Genomic DNA, 26,981 nt, shown 5'->3' with positions numbered 1-26,981 from the left:
CTGAGTTTCTTTTCATCAAATATATATTTTGTTTAATGTTGCTTAAAAACCAACCTTTCACACACAGACCAGATCCAAAAATTATTAGTAATATGTACTTAGGTCTGGGTATTTTTTCTCAATTTATGATTATACAACCCAAAATTAGTATCATGGCCATAAAATTGCAAACCCCCGTTAAAAATAAAAAGAAATAGCGCCTTAAGTCATTAAAAAAAACAAGCTGACTTGGACCTTTGATTTATTAAGTTAAATGTACAAAAGATGAATGACATGATATAAGTTTTCTCTCTTTTTTTTTGGCTTTCTCATTCAGACAAAAAGAAAAGAGTGTCCTGGTCAAAAGCCTCGTATAGAGACAATCATCCAAACCCTGGTCTAAGTCACATTACAATCGACTGTGGAACAGTTTGTCTCAATGTGTCTTCAAAAATGTCATATAAAAGTGCAGAACAATATGTATTTACAGAATATATATATATAGTTATTTTATCTTAAATCCATATAAAAGACTATCAGGAAATTGTTCCAAGCAGATAAGGCACAGACGCGCGTTAAGTAAAAACATTTGATCGCTTATTTTCAAAAGTGCCAAACTACCCCTCTTCCCTTTTGGGGCGGGGGGGCTAATTTGCTTGGTTTCATATACAACATTGGAAGGAAAGTAACGTAAAGGCAATGACGTGATTGAACTTGAATTGCATCAAATTTGGAAGCTGCCATAAACGTACAAGGCAGCGAGGAAAACAAAACACTGTTGAAGGCTGAGCTGTAACTCAACAAGATTTGAATGTATTCCAACATTCTCTTTGGCCACTTTTCAGCAGACTGGAAAGGATGTAATGATACGCATAACAAGAGTTGTTTCCAGTATATTGCTGTGAAAACTGTTTGAAACTCATATGTTATAAAAGAAATAGAAAAATAACTGTTGATTATCCGGCGTTTGAGTAAAAAAAAGTGGCATCTTATCAAAAAGTGCAATGTACAATCCTCAAGGTGACCCCTCAGGTATGTTCAAACCCAATATAAGACATTATCGTCATTATTTCGCACCCCCCGAGTTCCTATCGGAACATTAACCGAAGCGCGAGCCCATTCGTATGAAAAAGGAATGCCGAGTAAAGCCCTGTTATATTGAAAGCAACCGATTCTGAGTAAAAGGCACCAGTGGAGAAATGTTCTTCTATTTGCAGATTTATCAAGGTACTAAGTTGAAGTGTGATGAGGAGCTTTATCATCGGTGACTTGATTGAATTCTGCCACTCGCCTTCTTGTGGACTCAGTGAAAGCGCACTGCAATATCGCTTTTTGGCGTATTTTTTTTCATGAAAAATGCCATTTCTATGGTATTGGCAGGTTCTCCGAGGCTCTTATAAGGCTTGACTACAAACGGGAAACACGGAATGAGTTTTTTTGTTGTTTTTTTTTTGCGTTGCCGTATAAAAATATTGCCTGCCAACTGAGGCAAATGAGTAGTAGCGCTTTCAGTTCTACCACAGCCAATCAAGGCTGCTCTTTTTGCAGGGTAAGCGTTCATTCACTCTGGCGTCTGGGCGCCCAGTCATTTGGCGCCAAAGCCGCTCTGAACGAACGGGTGTCCCAGAAGGACGTCGGCGGTGGGCCGCCATTTCTCCTCCACGAAGACCTGGCGTAGAAAGTCCCGGCAGGCGTCGGACACGCCTTCCGGCAGTGCCGGTTTTGTGGGTTGTGTGGCGATCTTAAAGATGGCTGCCATGGCTTCGTACTCGGCCCACGGTGGCTTCTGGGTGAGCATTTCGACCACTGTGCATGCTACGCTCCTGAAGACGACAGAACAAAAACATGTTTCAAAAAGTACTGGTGCATATTTGAGGAAATGGAATAACAGTTTTTTGGAATGTGGTAGCAAATGTGCAAAGCACCAGATGGCGATCTAGTTCCTTCTAAAAGCCTAAATTCCTATTGGCTCAGTATCCTTCTGGGCCAGTACTCCTTGCAATGTCTTTTTTTTCCCCAATTATGGCTCATACGTTTTTTGGTAAGAGCTCAAGTGTGAGGCAGGCATCTTACCAGACGTCTGCCTTGCGTCCGTAACCCTCGCCGTTGATGACTTCAGGGCTCATCCAGTATGGCGTGCCAGTGACTGACTTAATGCCTGTGCCGGACATACAGATGGTCTGGATGCGTTTGCTGGCCCCGAAATCTCCAAGCTTCACGTTACCAGAGGAGTCTCTCAGGATGTTGGCACCTATGTGGGAGAAAAGAAGCAGAATTATTATCAATATAGTTTAATTTTCCTTTATTTCTAGGTGAAACGTTTATGCTCTGAGGGTCATAATTGGAAAGGATTAGAGGGAAATATGCAAAACATTGCAAATAAATTTGTAGTACTTCAAGAGTAGAGTACATGATTACACCTTTATGAGAGTAAAGTAATAGGGCTACAAGAACTACAGTTGTCTTTATGTTATGAGAATAATGTCGTAATACTACATGAATACATTGCAGGATTACTAGTGGATTAGTATGGGAAGAAAATTCTAACTATAAAGTTTAAATTGGTAAGACTATAATAAAACCAAGGGTGGAAAAAAGAGGAAAAATTCAGGGATGACGGTTTAAAATATGACAGGAATTTTTTTTCATTCATTTTCAACACTGTTGCGAAATTGAAAAATTGCATGAAAATCCCTTAAGTCACATTGTGCAACTAATATCTGAAAGTTTAAAGTCACAAGTTATCATACAATGAGGAGCAAGCTGCTATGAAAATAATATCACTAAATCATGGTATGATGGTAGAATCATAACATATACAAATATAACACTATTAAAGACATTGCAAAGTAAGTTGTGAAGGGAACATTCTCTCAGCCAGTTACGTAAAGTCATAAAGTTACTATTAAAATGAAGCTGGAATGCGTCAGGACTAAACTGTGGGGGAAATGAACTTATACGCAAATCAATCAATCCTGTCCCCTTGAGATTGTTTCATAGCCAGTACTTAGAGCAACTCTCATGTTACATTTCCAAGTGGAAAAATCCCAGTTACACACACGCTCAAAACAGGCTACCCGCTATCTACTTTTTCCAGGCTAGACGCTACATTTCATGTCAAGTGACTCAAAGCGCTTCTGAACCACTAAACCAAATCATTTCACGTCCGGCATTGGATTTTTTTTTAGATGCAGACGAGCCCGGGAAGCCAATTTTCCAAGCGTAAAATGTGAGAAAGTCTATTTCTTATTAATTATATATATTTTATTTTTTTTACCTTTGATGTCCCTGTGGACAATCATGTTGCTGTGCAGGTAGGAGACGCCTTGCAGAATCTGCCGGCTGTACCTCCTCGTCACCTTCTCCGTCAAAGCCCCGTAGGCTTTCAGTTGGTCTTTTATTGAACCCTGACCACATTCAAGGATGGCAAGAGGAGGACGAGAAATGCATGAGGGCGGGAGTTCAATGTTTTAGAAAAGACAAGCCGTGAATGTGTGCTTGAAAAGTTCTAACAGGTGCAATTTGGTACCCGACTGGCTTTCTAAAATTTTTAAACTATTATTTCTATCAATGCAGTAAAATGGTCTTTCTTATCTTGGTAAAAGATGTTTTTTTTTTACAAAGGGTTGTAAGTGCACTGTAAAAAATAAAAGTTGTGAGAGTGAAGTAGTACTACTATAAAAAAAATAAGATGAGGATGCTTAAGTAAATGGCATTTTGCCATCGCAATTATGTAGTCTTGTTTAGATTTTTTTTTAATCAACGTACCCCGGGCATGAATTCCACAAAGATGGTGAGCTTCCTCTGCTCCATATCGCGTAGGCAACCATAGTACTGCACGATCCTCTCATGGCGCAAGTTCTTCAGCAGCTGGATCTCACACTCCAGAGCGTTCACCTCCTACACACAAAATGTGGTGGTCAATGTGGTTTACACTAAGTATAATGCTTCTTGAAAAATAAGTAGTGAGACTTGACTCAATTTGGGACACTGAAAAAGTAAAATGAGGTCAAAGGGGGTTGATTTCCTATATTTTTGGGGATATAATATCTGGCCTATGAAAAAAATGTCTTATAGTCCGGAAAACCTGCTTTTTAAGATCGCTCACCTTACTAGTATCCTGACAGTCAGGGTCAAAGGGCACTTGCTTGGCAGCCAGTTCCCGACCCGTATCGGCGTCGTAGCAGAGGTAAACCTCGCCGAAGGCACCGCGCCCCAACAGCTTCCCTTGCCGCCAGTTAACTGGCGCCCTTGGTGCTGCGTGGACAAAAAAAAACGATAACGCGTTGGTCTTGAACACACTTCTGCTATGTGTCAAGCACTTGTACAGTTAAAAAAAAAAGAAAAGCTAACATACACTTGGCAGTGCCACGCTGGCAGCTTTTGTCTGCATTTCGTCCCAGCGTCCTCATATCTCCGTACTGGAGGCCGACTCCGCTGTCGCCATTATAGCTGCGTGTGCGGCTAGAGGGAACCAGCTGGAAAAGGTTTTCCTGCGGCATGAAGCTGCGAGGAAGTGTCCTGCGACCTACGAGAAAAGAAGCATTGGACATGTTAACCATTTTTGACGTTACGACTGTGCACGTATTTGCTTTACAGGTGGCGCTCCAGTTCCCTCGCTGCCTTTCTTCCTGTCTGAGGGGAAGCCAGGCTTGTTGTGTTTTTTTAAACATGTCCAGGTTTAATAGAGGGGCATGTAAATCACTGCATGAGCTGAGAGGCCCCTTTCACACTGTTAACTTGGGGATTTATCTACTTTTTAACCCGACTGTTTTGGAGACTAGGCCTTTTCGTACTTAGAATTCCAATGGGTATATTTACATATCTCTGGTCTCCAACTGTGTGTGTTTTCACACAGACATAACAGCCTTGATTTGAGGTGGACAATATCTTGTATTGTGGTTTGATGCACAATATTAAGAACGTGTGATGGGATATTTGTGATACTTACGATCACCATAGTCTTTGCTTCGATTGGGTAACTGGAACTGACGAGGAAAAGTACCACCTTTTCCGTGGCGACCTAAAAGAGGAGACATGCAGATATGACATTAAATTGACATTGTGTTAGTAGTAGTTTCTGCACGTAACATAGGCGTGTATGTATTGTGTTTGGAAGTTTAAAGCAGGAGGAGTTCCTCAGATGGAATATAAGGTATTGATAGTTTCGCCTTTAGCGCCAAACCGATCTATAACCCGAGGCAGGTGGAAGATGTATTGACGTAAACGCGCTAAAGAGAAGAGCTGCAAGAGCCATGGGCAATTGAAAGCAGCTGTCAGATGACGCGGCTTGTTCCCCCCCCGCACCGCCTCATGTTTGCGGCCATCTCCCATGGCGACAAGAGTTATTTTTTTTGTGTTTGGCGGCACTTTGGAGAGGAAAAATTGACTCACGGGGAATGATAAACAAACACTAGAGCGCTCAGCAGGCGCAGATTTACATTAGGCAGAGTGTGAGTGCATCTGTACTTGCATATGTGCGTGTGTGTGGGTTTGAAAACACGTGCCATACTAAGACTTTTAGTAGGAACTTTCTCAGCAATTCAGCACCATTTAAGAATATATAAGTGTATGCCAGGTGCAGCATGTTTGCAGAGCAATAAAATTTGAATAAATTGGAATAAAAAAATTAAAAAAAACACTAGTAATTGGCGCTAATTCAGCCAAGTGATTAAAATTGCCTAAACTTAACATTTATAAACAACAACAACTGTTTTTAGAGACTACCTTTGAAAATATGTGCAGTGATGGGAATAATTAATCACTTCTGATATATTTATTATTTTTAACTTTTATTTCTAGGTTTATTTAATATAATTCCAGTAAATTGTCACGAGTCCATGCAAATGACTATATATTCCAGAAAAATTAAGAAACTGCATGCAATTTTTCCATTATATTATCATTAACTCTGTAAAAACAACTAATTTTTATTCAAATATCCTTATTAAGAGTCCACTTAAACCTCTCATTGTGCAAACTCACCTTTGTATTCGTAGCTGAGGTTCAGGTAATTATTGTCACGGTTATTCTGCGAGAAAGGCGGGCTGCAACGACAAGTAAAGACGAATATGAAAAAAAAAAAAATCATTTGCTGTTCTGCCGGCATATTTTCCCCCGCAACTGCCCTTATCTTCAAACGCAGTCTGGCTCCAGTTGCTCCTGAGTGGAGTTTTTCAAAAAACTAACTTTTTGCGTTGACGCTACAAAGCTTTAAATCTTAACTGATGTGGATGTCCTGAATTAAATGTGATAAGCCGACCTGTGAGAGCTCAAATTGAGCGTGCAAAAAAAAAAAAACGATTCACAAAGAAGGAATATGACAGAAGAAAAGGGTAGGGTTACAAATCTTGTTTTAAGGTCAAATTCACTCTACCTAACGTCTCTGTTAGAACATCTAAGAAAGCTCTGAAATCATGGGAAAATGGCTTTATTTCGCCTCGTGAAGGGAAAAAGGAGTACACCGATTCTTGTTTAAATGTTCAAGGGGACGTATAGCTTAACACATGTCATAAACTGCTCCAAAACTATCCAGAAGGTTTTGTTTTGACTTGAGAATGGGAGCATGTGCTGAGATTTGGTACTATGCCAAGTCCGTGTAATATTTCACCACTAAATCTGGCTCTTCCCGGCTTCTCCCCTCCTCCGGCTGACCCGTCAGAGAAACGTGACGTCTCTACTGACCGCGGGGCGTCACGGGGGCCACGAGACCCTGGATAAGGGGGCACGCATGCCCGCTCACAGGGAAAAGTTCCAATGCGCCGGTTTCCTGCCATTGTTCTCGTGGCCTGGAGCGCAGATAAGCCTCGTGCAGGTAGAAGTCGTTTCCGCTCGCCGCCTGTTCGCTCGCTCGCTCACTCTCCGAGCCTCCCCTTTTTCTCTTTTCACTCCCCTCGTTAGTGCCCCACTCTCATGTCCTTTCTCTTTCTCCCTAATGATAATGGCGCTGGAATCCGGGCCCTCAGATAAAAGAGTCGCCATGGTAACAGAAAACATGACCCCATTCCGTTCACTCCATCGCTGACTTTACAACACATCTAATGAGCCCAGAGCAAAAGGGAAGGCGACCACTCACCTGTCAAGTGCTTGGTCGATGGATTGACAGCTGCTCGACAGTGAATTTCCAGCACTCCCGAAGGGATCCAACAACTGAAATGTGACAACAAAAAATGAGTGCGACTGATGATGGTCAAGTGTATGACGTTTTTTTTAACTCTATGAGGAGGAGATGTCAAAAAGTGTCATCATTTTTGTTGCAAAACTGCAGGCGGCGAGGCTTTGGCTTTTTCAGTGAAGTTTATCAAGGCGTTAAGCAAAGTGAATTAGCAACAGTCACTTTATTGAAATGTAAAGTGAGACCAGGTGGAAAGAAAATATAGCCTGTCATGCATTGATGAACTTCTAATACAGCTAATTTCAGGCAAAGTGGGCGATATTTTTTAAATTTGAGTTGAGTACAGGGATGTCCAACCCCTATGTGAATTACTATATACAATATATATTGCACGGCTTGAAAGTTGCTCAAGAATGAGGAGGAGTGTGTCAAATAGCAGGGGATTAGGTCAACACTGTTAGTTCTCAACAAGGATTGTCTCCATCACATATTTATGCAGCAGAGTTTGTGTCTGTTTCACATGACTTTGAGGATCGGCCAATCCTAAACTTTGGCAATGCATTTGGGAGGAATAAGCACACTTAAAAGTAAAATATTCCCATCTTGTAGCTATTACTTTTGCTATCTTACCGTTAGATTCCCAGCCTTTTTTTGTGTTGTTTCTTTTGATAATATCATTGTACATCTTTTTCTGGCTTAGTAGGGCTTAAAAATAAAAATAAATATATGTTCCAAAGCTCTGAAAATGACGTGATCGGGTCATCCTAATTGGCCAAGTGTTTGCCATCAAGATTGGGAAGATTGAATAACTGTGTTCTTACATTTGGGTCCTGCATCTCAGGGATAAACTCCCCTTCACTGTGAATGCTGGTATAGGACCCCTGGCGAGCGATTTGCTGCTGCTCCTCGGGGACGCTTCCAGGGGGAGGCGATGTACGGCCAGTGTGGAGGGACCCTAGAAACGCAAAGTTATTTGCCTTCAAAACAAATCAAAACGCTAGCAGGAAAAATATGTGCTGTTAACAATAACCACCTGTGGAGTGTTTGCGCACCCTCTCCGACCCTTTCAGCATCGAGCCTTTCAGATCCCCGAGCGACCGTGACGACCTCATCTCGCTCTGCTTGTCCCTGCTGTTAACTTGAAGGTACTGCAGAAAAAATATTGAAGGTGAGGAGGAGGGTAAGGAATAGGAAGTGAGTAAAAGTCACCCAAACGATATGGACACAGGAAGTTGCATTTCCTCTGAGTGGCTTGTTTCAGCTAACAGTGGCCCTCATGTTGTTGACTTTAAGTGCATATCGGTCTAACTTCCTTCTTGTGGTGTGATTGTATATGAAATAAGTCATGTCATCTCTTACATGGTTGTTTTTGGGGGTCTTCAGCAGTATCCTGAGCAGACCATTGGTCACCGTGCTGGCGCTGAGGGAAAACACAGCCTGGTCCAATTCCTCCTGGCTCTTAAGGGGCAGCAGTATCTTTAAATAAAAAGACAGAAAAAAGATGCTGCATGACCTTTTCTGAGTGCCTCCATTGATGCAATATGAGGGCAGATGAAATCATCCATGGGAGGAATTTTAAAAAGGGAATGATTGGTTTATCTAAATGTACATTGAGTAACTTCTTGCAGTTTTATTTGTATTTGTATTAAAAAAATCAGCAGTTGATCTTTTATTTATTTAATTTCTGCTTTGGAGGGTCATAAATCTTAAAAAAAAAACAAGCAATTGTGTCCTAAAAATCAGTGACTTATGAGCTTTTTATACGCCATAAATCATTCTAATTTTATACATAAAGGAACAGTCATAAATCACCTGCTTGTTGTTTAATCTCAGAAACAGGAGTACAGTCATTGTGTAGTCTATATTAAAAGATATTTTTAAAAAAATACCTCTTTCTCCATGAAGAACATGTCCATCTGCTGACCAAAGGCTTCCGTGACCTTCTGGAGGAGTTCCTTGAATTTCAGTGGTCTCTGAAATGGAATGATCCTAAGGAGGATAACAAGTGGAAAACATACACAATTAGCTTTATTTTTAATCAACAGGCTGTAAAAATAGATTTAACACAAATAGCAAAACATCTATATATAAATAATTAATTACATGTGTCACCTGTCATAAACTGCTTATTTGCGTCATTGTGGATTTTTCCATTTGGAACATTTCTTTTGTATCCTTTGTAAAACACGACTAGGTGTGCTAATGTTTCAAAACCAACGTAGTATGTAACAATTACAATTCCGCCCAATGATTTTGCTACATATTTAAATACTGCAGGGGATGCTTGGTTCTACATTAGTCATTTACGGCCATTTAAAACATATTGCAGCATGTCGGGAGATAAGAGAGTGGTTGTCGTGGGAAACGACAGTCTTTGCTACTAATTGATATGCGATTGGTGTTAAGTGATGCTCTGCTGTTTAGAAGCAATCAAAGTAGTTTTAATGTGTCTTTCCCTTGTGATAAGACTGTGGGAATGTACAATGCTTAAAAGGTTTATGAAATAAAGCAGTGAAATTATCCAAAAGTTGTTCTTTTGACCATCCTCCCCTAAAAAAGAGACAATGGAATATTTTAAAGCAGTTTTTCCAAATGTTTAAAGCTATGCACCTCAATTCTACAACCAGACAGACTTGGCCCTATGTAGAAGTCAAAATAAATCATTTACATTTTAAAATGTTTGGAAAAAGTCTTCTCATTAAGAATTCCAAATGCATTTTGATGTCTGTGTGTGTGACAACTCTTGGCAGAATCTTAAAGAGGGCCAAAAATAATGCGGGTGTAAACTTGAACCATCAAGCCGCCGTTTTAAATGCACGTTTGCAATACGCCTACGTGTGTGAGCGAATGTGCTTTCCTTATCAGTGCCACGTAAATGCAGGGGGGAAAAAAGAATAGATAAATAAATAAATTGGTGCACAAGCGCGTAATCAGGGTGCGTGTTGGCTGCTGTTTCAACACCACTGGGCCTCCCCCTCATCATCCCAGCCTCAACGCACACACACACACACACACACACACACACACACAAGGGCAGATGGGAAACTTCCTGAGAGGAAGCGGGGTGGTAAAAGAAAAAAAAAAGAAAAAGAAAAAGTGGAGCGGCAGCAAAATGTAGCAGGATGTCACAGTCTTTTCCTCGTCTCTTATAGAGTGAAAGATAGAGATGCTGAGATATTTACAGAAAATAACGCTGACAAGGCTAAAACTAAAAGGGAAGCACGTTTTATTCAATTTTCTGTCCTATTTGTATTATTTGGTATATTTTGACAACTTCATCTGCGCAATAGTTTGGAATATTACGGTAGCAAAGTATGCAGAGAGGAAATCCAGACAACAATTGCCTGTGTTGCAACATCTTAGCCAATCAAATTGGATGTTGAGGGTAGTTTGATGACAATGCCTTTGAGCAGGGTTTTATTTTGGTCAAAAAGAAGAGAAAACTGGATGTGCGGGTTTAAAAAAAGTTTTTGGGGCTCTTTTATGAGTGTTTTTAAAGATTGTGAGACTTGAAATAGTCTTTGGGGCTTTAAAAGTTTGGAAAGGTTAGCAGTTAAAAAACCGAAATAGCTTTTTTAAGGGGATTGGGCTCGGCACTGGAGGTGTTGCCAACTTTGTCAGGATGTTAAAAGGTTGAACGTTTCATCAAAACAAACTATTATAGATCTTTGTTAATATCCCAATAGAGTTGGTTCAAGTCCTCTCAACCTGACATCCTTGTAAAAGACTTTACAAAATCCAACAAGTTTTACAAGTGCAATCAATGAACTGAAGGTAAAAGTGCAATATGCAATGTGCAACTTCCTATTGGAGTTTCTTCTCCTTTTGACAGCCAAGTTTTAAAGACATTTCATCATCACACGTGGGCTTTCATATTTGGAGGAATACAATTTATATTGTTCAACATTAAGCCTAGTTTCCATATTGGATAAGAAGATTCTGGGAAGACAGGGCAGGCCTATCAATCCCAGCTAAACACTCATCATCTCTGTTTATTCTTACAGATTATGTGTGTGATAAAGCGTTACTTAGAGGATGCTGTTCCAAACAGATATGCCTTTCCTTCCTGTCAAAAGCAAGCTTGTTGGAGCACAAACACAAGTTTTCCACTGCCGGGAAAAATCACTAAAAAGTGAACAGTTTTGGAGGAAAACAACTACAGCCATTTTCATTTGAATGTGTAGTTCGTTAATCATGTTCATTTCATTTATATAATAGACGTCCAATTCAGTTCAACAGGGAGGACTGACTGAGAATGCTGTCCAGAGGCAAGACCAGAAGAAAAAAAGAAAGACTCAGGTCCCATTTCCTGCACTGAAAAGCTTGCCAATGAAAAGTGAGACAGTCCAATTAGATTCCATTGTGGAGGGGCGAAGCAGTTCTACTGAGTCAGGCAGACTGACAGACGGCAGCCAAATCACAGGAAGTGGATTCATTTGTTCCAAGCTGTCGTAAAATTCGCTTTTTTTTCGGGCCATATTTTCAAGAAACGTTGAGATTCCGAACTGACATGCATATACGAACACTGACCGACTATATTGTAATAAACCTCAAATGCAGTATAATTGCAGTGTAATTGAACCTATCCATCAAATACTTGAAGCCCCAAAGTTTAATGTGGGAGAAAAAAAGTAGCATCTTATCCTCCAAAAATGACTGCAAGGTAATGCTGAAGTAGAAAGTTGCATTTCAAAAAGAACAATAACACAAACACACAAAGAAAATGCAAAGAAGAGACGTATTATCTTGATCTGAAATCCTTTTTGAGGCCTATTTCTCAGAAATAAGCTCAAAAATTGGACTGGGAATTCACACAGACCCAATCATGCACACAGATAAAAGACAAGATAGAAAGCGGAACAAAGGCAACTTGGGAACATGAGCATCTTGTCCCCTTCTTACCAGCCACCAATTAGGAGCAACAAAAATGTGGAAAGACCCAGTGTGAAGTCCTCATACCAATGTGCAGAGGCACCATGTACAACAATTACCGTATTTTCCGGACTATAAATTATATAGTTTTATCTAGTGCAAATTATAGTCCAAAAGATACGGTACTTTTGGAATATTCCCACTGGGTCTTGGTCATGGAATCTGTCTTTAGTCTTTAAAGGAGTCAAACTATGAAATAAAGGGAGGTTGGTTTGTAATTTAAAGGTACTCTATAGATAGCCATTTAAAGCTGTTATCTATAGTCTCATTAGTTTAGTGGGTGAGGTCAGGTAGGACATCCCACACCCCATGTGACCACTTTATTCCCAATCCCAGCCTGTGGATAAAACTTGAGAGTTGAACTAACATTTTTCCGTAAAGTACACTTTGAAGGTCAGTATTTAAACCGTCGTAAAATGTGACGTCGGCGTGATCTCGTGAGATTCCAACCTCTCCAGTTTGAAACAAAAGGCCTCGGCTAAATGCCAACACATGAATGTTTTCTTTCTCCGTAGGTTATTCGAGCATGTAACTGTGATTCCCTTTTCTCATCACAAAATCCTGGGGAAAAGACCGAAGAGTTAAGGATGGGATACGTACCGTTTTTCTCTCTCATGCTCCAACTTGACTCTTAAATCCTGTTGAGGAAAAAACAACAATAACAGAAGGAGAGTTATGGAGCTTGAAAGTGATTCACAGCTTTTTGTTGTAAAGCTCAGTTGGTGCATTCATTGTCATTCTAAATGCACTAAAACTGTTTTTATCCAGGCTTGGGCACTAAGGTAAAATTGTTTTTATATTTGGGTAACTGGCTTGACTTTCTCTTGAGGGTGTTAAGTACTTAAAACCTCCACAAATAATATACTGACCATTTTATGGCATCAAGTTGGAGTAGTGAAATTTAAATGAATCATAATTTCATGGCATAGTATTTGCAATGCACTGAAACTACTGAAATTCTTGGACTATAAAGCATACTTTGTTTGTGAATCAGCATCAGGTGTGTCATGTATGAGTTGGTGTTAGACCAAAAGACATTATGCTTATGAGCTTGTAAAATTCCACAAATAAAACGCAGTGAACTATAAACCACAGGGTTCAAAGCATTTTATAATTTGAAAATTAGTTTTCCTGGTCAAAAATATGGGCAAAGGCTGAGTACCAGATCAGCATCGGTAAAACATGTCTTTAAAAAGGAAGTATCGGAGATTCAATCAACTTTACAACCTCATACCAGCGAAGTTATTCATTTTCACAAAGTGCGTCCATAAAAAGAACTAAAAAAAGGCTCAGAAATAAACCCCAAGCAGGACTTTAGTCACCTATCATACAATCATGTGATGTGACTTGACTTGGGCGATTAGACGACACAATCGCAGTAATTCTATTTATAGAAACGTCACTGGAGAGAACAGGAATCCTGAGGAGCCTGTAAGTCCGCGTGAGGTCAGGACACAAAGAGAACGCACGTGGCTTACTGGCTATAAAAGCAGGTGTAGGACCATCCTGACCGAAACTCGTTTTGTTTATCATTATAGTTATATCACTTTCATTGGAGAAAGTCATTGGTTCACCTTCACTCATAAGTGCTTAGGAATGTTCTTAGTTTACGCAAACGCATTGATGGAAAATTGCAATTGGGTGCAGTTAACAAATGATAATGATGATGTTGCTATTCTTTCATAACTAAACTCGAGATTGCAGTTTCTAGGTTGGTTGGTACTTGGTTACCTGTTTGTACAGCAGGCTTCTACTCTTGGGTTTGTGGCTGTTGTGCTGAGTGTAGCAGCTACCCAAGGCCGCAAGGTCCTTCATGATGGAGTTGAGTGCCTCTTCATCATCTGGGAAGGTGAAAAAGAAAAACATGCAAATTGTATGGATGAGACGTGTTGTCCATGTATATTACGGTTCACATATCACTGTCCATTTGCTTTGAATGTGTACTAATCGAATAAATGGGAGAGCTATGGTGCAGATTTTTCCCTCTGACAGGTGATTTGGAAATGTGTGACTCTAAGTTGACTGGAATAAAAACAATTTAAAGATGTGGCATCCAGGTAACCTATTTTTTTTTCTTGTGCTGAATAACTTGTGTATTGGAATTTTTATTATTCGGGAATGATAGCGTGCTTGTTCAAAGTCCACACGCCTACAACATCATGCCTCCTACGCAAGAGACACAATGACAGCAACGCAAGCACTTTTGAAAAACAGACGCAAAGAGGTAATTATCTTGTGGCGTGTACCAATAATTCTGATGTTATTTCCGTGGAGTCAGTTTTTGTCTATTTGTTGTTGGCAAATTAAAATTCTCCTGTGAAAGTTACCCTCAGCTACACGCCTAAAAAACTGGGGTTTCTGGTGTTTGTCATTCTATAACGGCCTAAGAGAACATCAAGTGGAACTGTAACTGTTTTGGATAGCAGTAATCTATATATAGATATATATTTATATAATAAAAATAAATAATCTAATGTTTTTTAATGATTATTTGTCCCCTGTAACATTTTTTTCATTTTACTTAAGCACTCGCATCCAATTTCACAAGTGTAGTCGTTAATATTTTGCCTTGGCGATCCCAAAATGAAAGATTAATTGTGTTTAATAATTTGTATGATTAGTCAATATACTTTTCTCTTATTCATTAAATGCACTGCTGGGAAAACAACAGGTGTCCATTAAATCTTGAGAATTCATTGATCAAAACCAAGTAACCAATGATATCGAGGCGCACTCTCCCATGTTCACGAGTATGAGAATTTAATAGATGCAATTATGCCAGTGGGGCTCTCAAACATCTTAAAAGGAGCTTTGTTGATGCGCACACATGTCTTACAGTGTGCAGTGCAAAAGTACAAGCAGGAAAGAGCGCATTCTTTCTAATTAAGAGGCCAGACATTTGCGACAAATTAGTTGGCCTTTCCACCCAAAAAATATGTCGCTTCATGTTGAAATGGAGACAACTGGAGCAATTATGTGCTGGCAAAACTGGTAAATGTACCGTCTAATGAAATTAAAGCTGTCTGAGCAGTTTAATGTCAAAGGAAAAATATTTTGTCAATTCATACAACTATACCTGATTTAAAACTTACTTACTTAGTGATAGTAGTTTTATTTTGGGCCCAGAATATTTTTCTTCTAAATTTGTTCACCTTTTTATTACAATTTTATTCTATATTTTTGTATTGAATAGCATTAATGTGTGAATTTCCATCTAAGATATTGATGAATAAAGCATTCTAACTTAAAGCTGTTATTTTTCACTTTAGATATATTTTACATTTTGTTTGTTTTTAAGCATAATCACTTTGGCTTTCATCAGACTGTGAAAGTTGAATTAATGTTTGACTGGACTGTATAATTATCAGGCATGTCTTTTTTTATTGTTTACACAGAAACCACAAAATGATCATGCGCAAGAAGTTACTGTAAGAGGTAATTAGCACGTCCCTCCCTTGTTTAAACGATAGATACCGATAAGAATAGTGTATCACATAATGGCATAGCTGGCATACCACAGAGGGTCAGTTACATTCTAACCAGTTCCAATGTTAGCCCCCGGGCTCCATTGGCATGTCTTACTGGAGCCACGTCAAGAAAGTGAGTCACTATGTCTGTCCCAAATACAAATAATTCCACTTCAGGAAATTAACAATTTACTATTACTTTAATGTTTTTTTTAAATGAATCACTAAAACTGACACTAATGGAAAATATGGTTCAGATTTTAGATCATTTGTGGACATTTGTGTCCATCTCTGTGTGCTTTTTGACAAGACAATAAAGATCTAGACTGTTGTTTATTTCCTGCACTAACTAAAAAGCCAAATTCTGTCATAATATTCAATTACATAAACAAAAGAGTGCGTAATGTGTTATATTTTGTCAACAAACTACATTTAAGTCTATCTGAAAAAGCATTGAGTAAAGCTAAAGACTACCATCCTCATCTTGAGTTGCCGCCATGTACCAATGCGTGGGTTTTGACGTTCTATTAAATTTGTGGTTGATTTAATTTTCGAATAGACTATTCATTTAAAAAAAACGAACGCTATGACATTTATTGCCACCAGTGAAGTTGAGTTTTATTCTGTTTCTCATTGGCTGCTGTTCCTTTCTCTGTTGTTTCAGCCTGAGAACCACACGCCACAGTGTGTTCGCCGTCAAGGATACAAAACAAACAACAGAGGCCTGCCTCAGAGTGTGTGTGTGTATATGAATGTGTGTGTGTGTCTACAGCAACACGTTTTTTAAGAAAGCCACGAGTGATGAAACGGGATCACAACGTCGTCATCCGCAAGGTGACGGCGGGGGGTTCTGCGGAACAGTTCGCCCTTCGCTGTCAACACTTCAGAAAGAAAACGGGATCGCCTTTGGGAAAGTCGGGAAAGTGGGCTCGCTGTCATCGCGTCAATTCAATCCGAAAAGCTTTTGGAAGGAGGACGTTGATCCCTCTCGACTTTGACATGGAAAGCACTGAGTGAAAATGTGGTCTACTACCTTAGTTTACCAGCTAATGACTGACTTTTTTGTGGTTATTGTTCTTGCTTCTTTCTTTTAAATTAGACTTAATATATATTTTTATCATATGCTTCAAGGCTATGCCCATATAAGAAAAGTTATGATATTAAATGAAGGTATATTGTATATCACTTAGAAATAGACCAGTTTCGACTTAATGCTGTACTTTATGCCTAACTTTTACTATGTTGCTGACTAAATGTTTACAGATATGTTCTTTTTTCTTTTTGCATCTTTCTAATTTATATGCATCAATGCTGCCAAGGCTAACTGCCAGCCCCGAGGAACGCTGGGGGCCGATATCACTGCCAAGGAACGGCGGTGTCAATATGACCCGACTGCTCTTTCGACGTACTGTACAGCACAGGAATTCTGATGCGGTTTCTCTGGTTTTCTGTTGAAATTTCAGCAAGAAATTAAAGGAAGAGGTGGCAGGGTTTCCAGCTAGTGATATTACACAACGAAAAGCGATTGCAAAGGCATTGCATCATTACTCGGCAACTTCTTTTTCCCAAGCTTATGGCTAACATAAACTCTAAAAGTTTAGAGGGGACTTTTTCCAAATACCTCAAAGCTCGTAAAAAATGGCCTTTGACCAAAATTTAATAGAAAAACGTTCCCTTGCTTAACCTGGACTTGAATTTTTATGTACTCTCACTGGCATTGTGTACTTTAATGCGTCTATATATGCATTGAAATGTAGTACTTTGTCTGTATAACGTCAAATGAAAGAAAAACTATTGGTATTTGTTTGTATCTGACCTACTTGATCGCATACACAAATACATTTGTTAAGATTTCAGAGAAAGGTGACTGGCCAGCAAATTCTGTGTGTGTATGAGAGCGAGTGGCTGAATAAAGACATTGAGGGGATTTCCTGGTGCCGAGTGACACATCATGGCAAAGGCATCCGGCAGGATTAGCAGCCGCGGCCAAACTCATACTCACTTAGGTTCCACACTAGAGAACCTACACACACATAGGCATACGTACAAAAACGTATACACACTCTCAACCATATGTGCATGCAAGTATACATACACACACCAGCTATAAAAGCATGGCAATATCCAAAATTTAGCCTTAAAACTTGCAGTAAAAATTGCCAGTGCATAGGAAGTTAATGTTTTACTCTGGTTCTAATATAGTGGGAGATTAATGTTCAATTTATTTTGGGGGAAAGGCCTTTTACAAGTGCATTTTTGGAATACTTTTGGATCACATGATTAATATATTACTATTTAGGTTTTGTGCAGGACACCAAATTACATTGCAATATTTATGTCTTCATGTGGTACTTTTACTGATAAGTAATACTACAAAGTATTTGAGGAAAAGAACAGCAAGGCTATTCTTAATCATTTTTGTTCTTTTTTTAAGAGTGCAAACTTGCATGACGTATTTTAGCCCTCTCAACCTACTTCTAATTAAAAACAAAAAGCTATTCATTGTTCACAATAAAGCTTCAAGCCTACTAATGGTCACATGCTCCTTTACTTTTGGGGAGATGATGAATTAATAGCATTTGCATGAATATTTCATAAGGAATGTTGATTTAAGACCTGAATCATTTGAATTATGAGTGCAATCATGAAGGGAATTTAACTTTTAGTCAAAGATCCACTGTATTATCCACAGAATAGGTTTTAAATGGGAAATTAGACTGTAGTGTTGTTTTTGTGGGACTGGAAGAAATGCGGCAAATGTACCTTGTAAATTCCTGGGCTGTCGGAGTCCATTTTGGAGACCGTCATCTGTGGGAACAAAGAAAATGCAAACCATGTTTTTGTTAGTATGCTTGGAAAAATTATTGATCTGATTCTTCCTTGGGCTTTAATGCCTGAATGGTGGAAATACACCCACATACTTCTCAGTTATAGTACATAAAACGGAGGGAACACATTTCACAAAACAATGTCGTAAAACAAAACGACCATCTGGTGCTGCCGGTTGTGCACTTTTTTTTTTATGTGTTATTTTCTTTTCTCCCGCCAGAGGAAGTATGAGAAAGGTGCGCTCTCACTTGTGCACCGTCACTCACCCATGTTTACTGTCATCATCAGGAAGTGGCCTTGTTGAACTCGAGCGTGGAGCTCAACTTCTCTCTGCCGGCGGCGGACACTTCAGCCTGCAAAAAAAAAAAAAAATCAAAATGCTTTTTTAACCACACGCGGGCATGTATTGACGAAAAGTATGTTTTTCCACCATTGTGAAAACAGGACACAGGTGGCACGTTCTGCACTTTCCATCAGATGGGCATTTAATCGTTATTTAACCAGGAACGCTCTCCTGAGAGGCACGTATCCTTTATGACAGCCAAGCTCGTTGCGGGAACCTGTGAATACCCTCAAGTCTTGGTGGTTTCCGAGAGGCGGCGATGGAGGAACTGTGCTGTGTGTTTGATGTTGCTTCCAAGCTCTTTCCTACCCTCCCTTCCCGCCTCAGGTTGTCACAGTGACATGCACGGATAGCTCAAGCATTCAGAGAGAGACAAAAAGAAAACATTTTCCACTAGTAATTGTCTCATAATCTGTATAGCTCAATGGCTTTTTTATTCATCTTTGGTAGAAAAGTCCAATCATCTGCTTGCACAAATCTGCACACCTACTTTTAGTATAGACGCAGATTTTTATGATGGTGCTCCAATGAAAAAAATGTCTTCACGTTGCATTGTTTCCTACAGAGAACAACTTGCATTCCGCTTTCCAATGTTTATGGAGAAAAGCAGGCTCGCTGTCATAGATAACAGTATGTCTATTGCTATTGGTTATGGCAGGATACAGATGTGATTGGGGATATGGTCGAAGCTTAAAAGCACACAATAAGGAAACACTCTTATTATTTAGTCCTGGATTGTGAAAACAGTACTGTAAAAAAATGCTGCCATAAAAATCTTAATGAGAAATTAAATAAAAAAAGAAAGAAAAGGACACTGGAATTTGTTCTTGATCCTGTGGCTCAATACTTTTGTCCATGTGGCAAAGCGAAAATGTGGGATCTCCATTGCAAGCAGTTATGAAGCATTCATGGGTAAAATATAGACTAGGGTACTTCTATGGACAGGCAGACAGATATATTGGATGGTGTAATTATCCACAGAGAGCATGCAGTGAGACTAATAGCCACCCTCCGCCAGATTGTCTGTCTCTTTTTCCACCAATGTGTGTTTTTATGTCCCCACTGTGCGTGTTTTAAACTTGTGCATTTGTGTGTGTGTGTGCGGGTGTATGGAAACAACAACATGAACATAGGAAAAGGGGCAGTATGGGAGAGAAGACCATCTAAAACTGGAAAAAAGGGCCTTCAACAGAGTCAAGAAAAATCATGGCAGGTTAGACTCATATTAGGTCTTGTTTTTACTGCTCTTTTAAAATTGCAATAGGGACCAATAAATAAAGAATATGAATGTCAACACTTTTGAGATACTACAAATTGTGCTCTTAAAAATAGGTCACTGCATCTGCTTGGTTTCAAAAGGTACTAAAATGTTATGTTAATCTTACTCATGTGCTATCTAATAAAGTAATGTGTGTGCAAATAACATTGTTTTCTTAACACTTGATAGCTTAATTATAATGTTCAATGGAAGACATATTATTATGTAGTCATGCACTAAGTAAAAATAATATTGATTTGCTCTTTTTAACTCGTGGTAATTAATATGAACACACAAATCCAATTTTTTCCTTGCATATTATTTAAAATGACATCTTAAAAACCAGCTGACCAGGTCAAATACAATATTTAAACATCGATATCCCTAAAAAAATGATAAACCTTAAAGTGACCTCTGTCTAATCAGTGTAAATGGCACAGATAAAAAGTTCTACTAGGACAGGTGGTCTCGGGAACGCCGCGTGGTCCGGTTGTTGATGCTAGAGTCGCCTCTGTTCGATGCCAGCAAATCAGCAGATGGCCCATCTGTTTCTTGACCCCCCACCCTCTTCTAAACCCACCACCCAGCATGATGGCATGCTATTGGTGTCCACTGATCACCATCCCAACGTTGATCACAATTCTTGGCAGAAGAGCATGCCTTCTTGGCCGAATCCTCTTGAGGTGTTGAGCTCCCAGGTGAGGGGGGAAACCGGTCTCTGACTTGAAATTATTCATAAAGTCGGTGCCATTTGGACACAAGAAGAGTCCCAACTTTGATGTCGAACAAAGCCAAAAAAACCTCCCGCCGCAGTGGTATTTTTAAGACTCTGATTAAAGGGAAGTCACAGCCCATCCACGCTAACGTCTTTCAGTGAAGTTGCGTCACTATCCAAACAGGGGAACTCCCTCCACTCTCTTTTCGCTCACTCTCCAGAGACTTGAGAGGTGAAAGGTTTTCTTTGCAGCTGCTTTGCGGCGTGAATGGCGTGATCTCATGTCTGACATCATCCTCGTGGAGTCCCAGAAAAATCTGATTTGACTTATGTCCGCTATGTGGGAATCCCTCGAACATATGCATAGCCTTAAAGAGAAAAAATCCTCTACATGGTTTAATGCACTTAGGATTGTTGAGTCTTCTGGTAAAATTTCAAAATGAACCTAATCATGCACTTTATGCATTTAATATTCTCTAAACCTTTAAATCCACAACTTGTTGTCTGAAAAGGAGCTTTTGTGCAAAAGTGCTAACATATTAAAGAGTTAGAAATGTCTTGAAAAGTTTGGAGAAGGTCAAGTTGCCTCTAGCCATGGTACTTATTTTTAGGTTCCTTGAATAAGATTCACCCGAAAAATCCTAAACTCTTTGTCACTAGTGTATTTTTATTTTTGTACTATTACATTAAATAGGGGCTCTCAATCCTCTTCATTGACAAAAAAAATAAATATTTTGTTGGTTAATCACGTATACCAAAGGTACATTTGGTTCAAAGATGGTTCTAAGAGACACCCAATCGCTGTCTATCTTCTTAATGTCATCTGCCTTCCAGCTAGCTCTGCTATTCCTCACTGAACACACCAAGATCCCTTCACCCGGAAAGTCACTGAGATTTCTCCATCAAATATATCTATCTCTGGCATTTTGCAATGACTGGAAGTGTCTTCGACAGCTTTTACAACAATCCTCAACGGGGAGTTGTACAAAGACCAGCGAGCTTTTGCGTAATCCTGTTGATAGAAAAGAGCGGAGAGTTCTGCCAAAAAAACATCCCCCAACACTATGAAGATTTTCCACAAAAGCAGTTTGTTTTGGCCCACCATGTTGCAATAAAATCTGGCTACAGAAGTCCAGCTAAACTGATACTGGACCATGAACTGAAATGGTTACAATCAATTTCTAATGCAACAACCTTGTGAAGTAGTCAGGTGAAAAACAGCCTCTGACGGTGTTCTTGACAACAGTTGTGCAAACAAACAAATCAACAGGGAGCCACTATCGTCAGGACGGCTGAAGGGGATCTTGCAGGCCATGATGCACTCGTCATGAGTTATAGATTGTACAACATTGTGGCTGTGACTGGTCGTTAAAGGAAGAGTTGTAGTGCAAATTGCACCACGGTGGATTGTGACTGGCTTTTTTTAACCACAACAATTTGGATTAATCATATCCCTACGTACACAAAATAATCTATTGCTTGTGTAAATAAACAGAAAAGGAACAGCACTTTAATACCCAAGAAAGTGCTGATTATAGGCTTCTTGATGTCCTTGTCCAATGGCATTCCAATGATGGTTAATGTGATTGAACAATAGATGATTGATTTTTAATGTCACTGTAATGGTCACAGAAACACAGCTTTACTCATGCCGGATTTTATTATTATTCACAGCCACATTCTGGGAGTTAAAGACACCTTGAAATGTGCAAGAATCAGACAAAGAGTCACAAGATCGGATAGTTCTTAAAACAATGAGGGAAAACTCACTTTAGTTTTTGACAATGACGAATAAAAAGAACCATAATCACAGAGAGGTGGATGCAAGAAATCTGTGGCGGGATGTCCAATGTGGTTTCCAAAATAAAAACCATCAACAGCAGATGAAGTCATGGAGGGGACGACGCCACAACCCCTGGCGGACAAGAGTTGCGACATGGGGCAGGAAACGGAGGAGTGATTATTTTGCGAGACATTTTGGTGAGTGGCTCCTTTAAGAAAAACAAAAGGTCAGCCGTGGGGGTGTACCGTCCGTCCGTCCGCTGAGCGACGGCCAAGACTGCTACGATGTGGTCGCCCTGCATGAGTCACCAACTGGCAGATTTTGGGAAGGGAGGCTCACGAGGTGTGCGGATGGGAGAATGTCACCCTACAGGAGGCAGATTTGACTCCAAATAGCATGTCTACTAGATTATAATAGCTATACCTGAGTCTTTACTTCCAAATAATGCAAATTAAAGCTGCCTGGCACAATAAATAGACCCTTGCCATCCAAAAATGGGGACTTCCAAACAATATTGCAAAATTATAAACATCTTTTCATTGGTTTAATTGCTACAAAAAGCCCAATAAAGCAATTGTGCAAAGTAGGTGTGCAGGCCTATACAACATGAGATTATTATTGATGTGTATGTCATCCAAAAGCCATACATTTTTTTTTTTAAATACCACTATGAACACAACTATCAAGGACTCTTATTCCTGGACAGAAAATAATGGCCTGGGCTCAAAAGTTTGCAAAGTTTTGGGATAAATATTTGAGTATTTTAGCCTACAATTTAACAAATTACCAATAAAACAAGCTCTTCGAGAAGTTGAAAAGATCACAATATAGTAGAGTGAACAATAAGATAAGAAAGAAATCCAAGTGGCACATTTTTTTTTGCAGGGTAGTTAATTCATTAACAACTGGTGAAGCTCCAGAAAGGATACCGCGATGTTAAATGATCCGCCTCAGACTAAGTGACGACTCTATTAGCAGGAGAGATAAGTGGATATGTCAGCCATTACTGTGGGCCACACAACCCGAGCTAAAAATAAAACGATTCTCTTCCAAAGTCCAAAGCATCGCCTGGGCTCAGATCAGGGAGAAGCGTATTCTCACCCTGAGAGGAATCTGGAGTGAAGCCTTGGTCTTTATTATGTGCTGACATGCTATTACAAGCGCATTCATTCATTGGTGGCAAGACAGAATGTCAAACAGCTGTGGTCCAACAACACGAGAGGGAGAGAGAGAGTGTTTATGTTTGTGGTCAAGCAATTCAAGGCTGTACTTGAGAGTTTTCCATTTCTCGAGAGGGAAAATTTGCACACAAAAGAAACATCCTTTGTAAAAAAAAAAGTCCATCTCATGTATTCATTTTATACTTTAGCTGCATAGGTCAACAAAATATGTTGGCGTTAGAGACAGTTACTTTGACTCAAACTATCCCTGCAATGCCTGATAAATTGGTTATTAGTACAGGAATGGTTTGAACAAAGTGGGGAAAATAATGAAAAATATGCCTTTTTGTTTAACAAATCAGTTGCAAAGAGGGGAAAAATGCTTGACCAGAACAACCAAATAGACCATGCACGCATCACATTATAAAATCATTTGAATATTAGTTCATATTTGTGTTACATTATTGTACCTCAGTGCATAATATCTGTCAAAAGTGACAAATGATCAGTCTAGCATGTGTTTTTACTCGAAAATCAGTACGGGGTCTGTCTCATTATGACAAAAGAAATTAAATGACACAAATTTGCAATTCAAATCTACTCGATTTTTCGCTATCACACAAAAAAAACAAGGATTCCCTAAGCGAGACTTATCCAAAGTTGGCGTGCAAACATGTGTTGTCTATACTGCCGTCCTCACAGCAGACAGCATTGTCTTTACGCTCAAACAAGCCGTTGCAGACAAAGCTTAATCGGGACGGCTTCCTCTTTCAGGGGGTCGCACAGAGGCGGGGGGTATTGAGGGGGCTCAACCCCTGAACTCTCACAGATAAGGACTGGCGACCTCGGCTGGCCCCTAATAGCAGTCAGACGGCGTCCAGCTAAAGTCACAAACCAAAATACACGTTTGTGTTTCCTGTCTTGCTTTAGTTATGTGCGTAACAACAACACTGTGTATAGCCAGTGTACATTGTGAAACTGGGCTAGAGTGTAAAGAGCCAGTCTCTGAGGCAAGGCAGCGTGAAAGCATCCCACCCACAAAGCAAACTTGCTTTGGCTTTGTAGCGTATCCACGAGACGGCTAAAACCAGGCCTTTTCATGCAATATTTAGAGCACTGTGAGTCATCGTGACCTTTGGCAAGAGTAGTAAGAAGGTTAGGGTTAGGGGTTCAGAAAAAAAGGTGGTTATTAAGAAACATTGTATGGTGGGAACACTTTTGCAGGTTTTTCTTTTCTTACAAAATGCCATAAATGTCAGTTTTTTGTGAAGTATTTACTAAAAACCTGTTTGGGTGCAGAGTTTGAGACGTAAGCATGTTTATTTGTGCATGTTTTGACATGTTTTAAATATTTAGAAGGAAAAATTGATATTAATGTGTCCAATAATGATGATGCAAATCAGCAGCAACTTTAGTTTTAACTGAAAATACACAAAAAATAACTGATTTCACAACAAAACATGTTTTCATCTGAGTTTTATTGTGATGGAAATGCAGAAAAGTCACCTTGTTCATTTTTGATGTTGTACAAGACAGCTGTTGCTCTTCAGTCTGCAATTTTTTTTCCAGAAGACTAATTAGAACTTTAGTGGTAGGGAATGGAACTACAAACCTTGAACAAGCTCAGATGGTGAAAATAATCTTCATTTTGGGGGAAAACATAGGAAATACATTGGAATGAATTGAAGGGAAAGTTGTCAGAGGAATGGAGTTGTCAAAGAAGCAAGTTTACTCATGGCAGTAAGTGAAGATTACAGGAAACAACAGTGGACATTTCTTACCTTGTTACCTCGGCGTCTCCATGCTTAAAATGTGCCTTGCAGGACGAATAAAGACCACAGATGTTATCCCAGATTGAGGAAAAATGTCAAAAATAGAGAGATCCCCAACTGATGCTGTGCAAATCCCCCCCTCCTCCTTAAAAAAAGAAAAAATAAACAACGAAAAAACAGCGCGCTGGTATCCGGAAACAAACCCGATGGAATAACAAATGCTTTTCCCCCACTTGGAGCTTCCAGAACTGAAGATCTGTGGTTTCCCAAGCCGGTAATGTTGCTGTTTCTCCGGGGAAAACTTTCTCCCACCGTCGCGCTAACCTCCGGGAAGACTGTACGAGCAAAACAGTGGCGATGGAGCTGTGGACGGACGCGCTTCTGACGCCACATCTGCGTCACAACCAGGAAGCGGTGACGGCCATGCTGGCTCGTTTCCAAGACAACTGCATCCAAAAATTGGCCACTACTGCCGCCTTGTGGGCAGATTGCACAACTACAAGACTAACAAAATGATAGTCATAGGATCTTAAATATGTTGGACATGGTTCCCACTCAGGAACTATCCATATACATATAAAATATGCATTTAAAGCGAGACTTTTGCTCAATCTTTGTAACATTTTCAGAAGTGGTTATCCTCACAAGGGTCGCAGGGGGTGCTGGAGCCTATCCTAACTAACTTTGGGCACCAGGTGATGGATCACAGGGTATAAGGATGAACAATTATTGAACTCCGCACAGTGAGGACCCATCAGTGATTGAACCCTTGACCTGAGAACTGTGTGTCCGATACGCAAACCACTCTGCCATGTTTAAACACCATTGAAAAGCCAGTTTTTTTAGATGCAATTTTTTAGTTTAACTTTATGCAAAAGAAGTGTGGTAGGAAGGTCAGTATCTCAGTTGGTTGTCATCATGTTGTCTTTGTCATTTTCCTGAAAAGTCAGTCAGAGGTACAGTGACGTCGGTTTGTTTGACAGTTTTACTCAATTTTGCTCAATATGCATACCTGTCAACTGGTACGTTCTCGCCGTAATTGGTACAACTGAAAGCCCATTTTTATATTGGTACGCTGTACACATGAAAATGGTACGCTAAACGGTGATTTTGAGAAAAAAAAATAAATTAAGGCACTTTCTAGCCATTTTTCACCATCCGCCATTGTTTCTTCCCGGAAACGCATGTCTGCCAAGTGATATATGTACCGGCGCCTCTGATTGGCTAAAAAAAAAAGATCATGATAAACATTTCGTTTTGTAACACTTTCACCATGTGATTTCCGTTTCCTGTCAAAAAAGTAAAGTGGTAAGATTTTCCATGTATTTATACATATATGTAAGGGCGAAAACAAAATTTGGTAAGATCACAAATGGTTCGAGGTTGACAGGTATGAATATGGGATATTTTCCACCCGAACCAAGGTGAGGACGGCGCTGTCAGCGGGCGGTGGGAGCGAAATACTGCTGTGCATGTTGTGTTGGCTTGGAGCAGTCCCAAAGCACACGGTGAGGGGCAGTGGTCGACTATATAGTAGAGGACAATAATGACAAACACGCTATTGACCTTCACATTGGGTTACACACAGCAGTATTTCATTGTGATCAAACATGCCCTTGCTGTGCTTGT

At 39.7% G+C, this 26,981-nt stretch overlaps 2 protein-coding genes across 3 annotated transcripts in view; one reads left to right on the top strand and one right to left on the bottom strand.

Annotated features, from left to right (window-relative positions):
• The window catches only part of LOC144209419 (glycine--tRNA ligase-like), a 118,887-nt gene that overhangs the window by 367 nt on the left and 91,539 nt on the right, over nt 1-26,981 (top strand). The window lies entirely within an intron of this gene.
• On the bottom strand, nt 225-25,729 carry map3k22 (mitogen-activated protein kinase kinase kinase 22). Of its 2 annotated transcripts, XM_077736425.1 has the most exons (19): nt 25,586-25,712; nt 25,362-25,497; nt 18,588-18,674; nt 18,256-18,300; nt 13,757-13,866; nt 12,626-12,663; nt 8,983-9,082; nt 8,453-8,569; nt 8,127-8,241; nt 7,915-8,048; nt 7,055-7,128; nt 5,965-6,026; nt 4,931-5,002; nt 4,337-4,507; nt 4,088-4,236; nt 3,748-3,879; nt 3,257-3,386; nt 2,053-2,230; nt 225-1,802 (listed from the first exon to the last, which is right to left on the bottom strand). In XM_077736425.1, exons 3-19 carry the CDS (start codon nt 18,604-18,606, stop codon nt 1,565-1,567), a joined length of 1,884 nt encoding a protein of 627 aa, XP_077592551.1. In that variant the 5' UTR covers nt 18,607-18,674; nt 25,362-25,497; nt 25,586-25,712; the 3' UTR covers nt 225-1,564. The 2 variants fall into 2 exon arrangements, with proteins under 2 accessions (XP_077592551.1, XP_077592550.1); XM_077736424.1 differs by having other exon boundaries at nt 25,362-25,729.

Source organism: Stigmatopora nigra, chromosome 16 (genome assembly GCF_051989575.1).
Source record: "Stigmatopora nigra isolate UIUO_SnigA chromosome 16, RoL_Snig_1.1, whole genome shotgun sequence".
Lineage (NCBI taxonomy): Eukaryota > Metazoa > Chordata > Actinopteri > Syngnathiformes > Syngnathidae > Stigmatopora > Stigmatopora nigra.
The sequence above is the reverse complement of the archived record's forward strand: the minus strand, read 5'-3'. Positions and strand labels throughout refer to the sequence as shown.

Excerpts from the sequence above, each read along its gene's own strand:
- map3k22 (XM_077736424.1), bottom strand. Across the intron at positions 9,083-12,625 it reads GAGCATGAGAGAGAAAAACG|GATCATTCCATTTCAGAGAC; the intron begins GTACGTATCCCA and ends TATCCTCCTTAG. Across the intron at positions 8,049-8,126 it reads GGTGCGCAAACACTCCACAG|GGTCCCTCCACACTGGCCGT; the intron begins GTGGTTATTGTT and ends TTGCGTTTCTAG.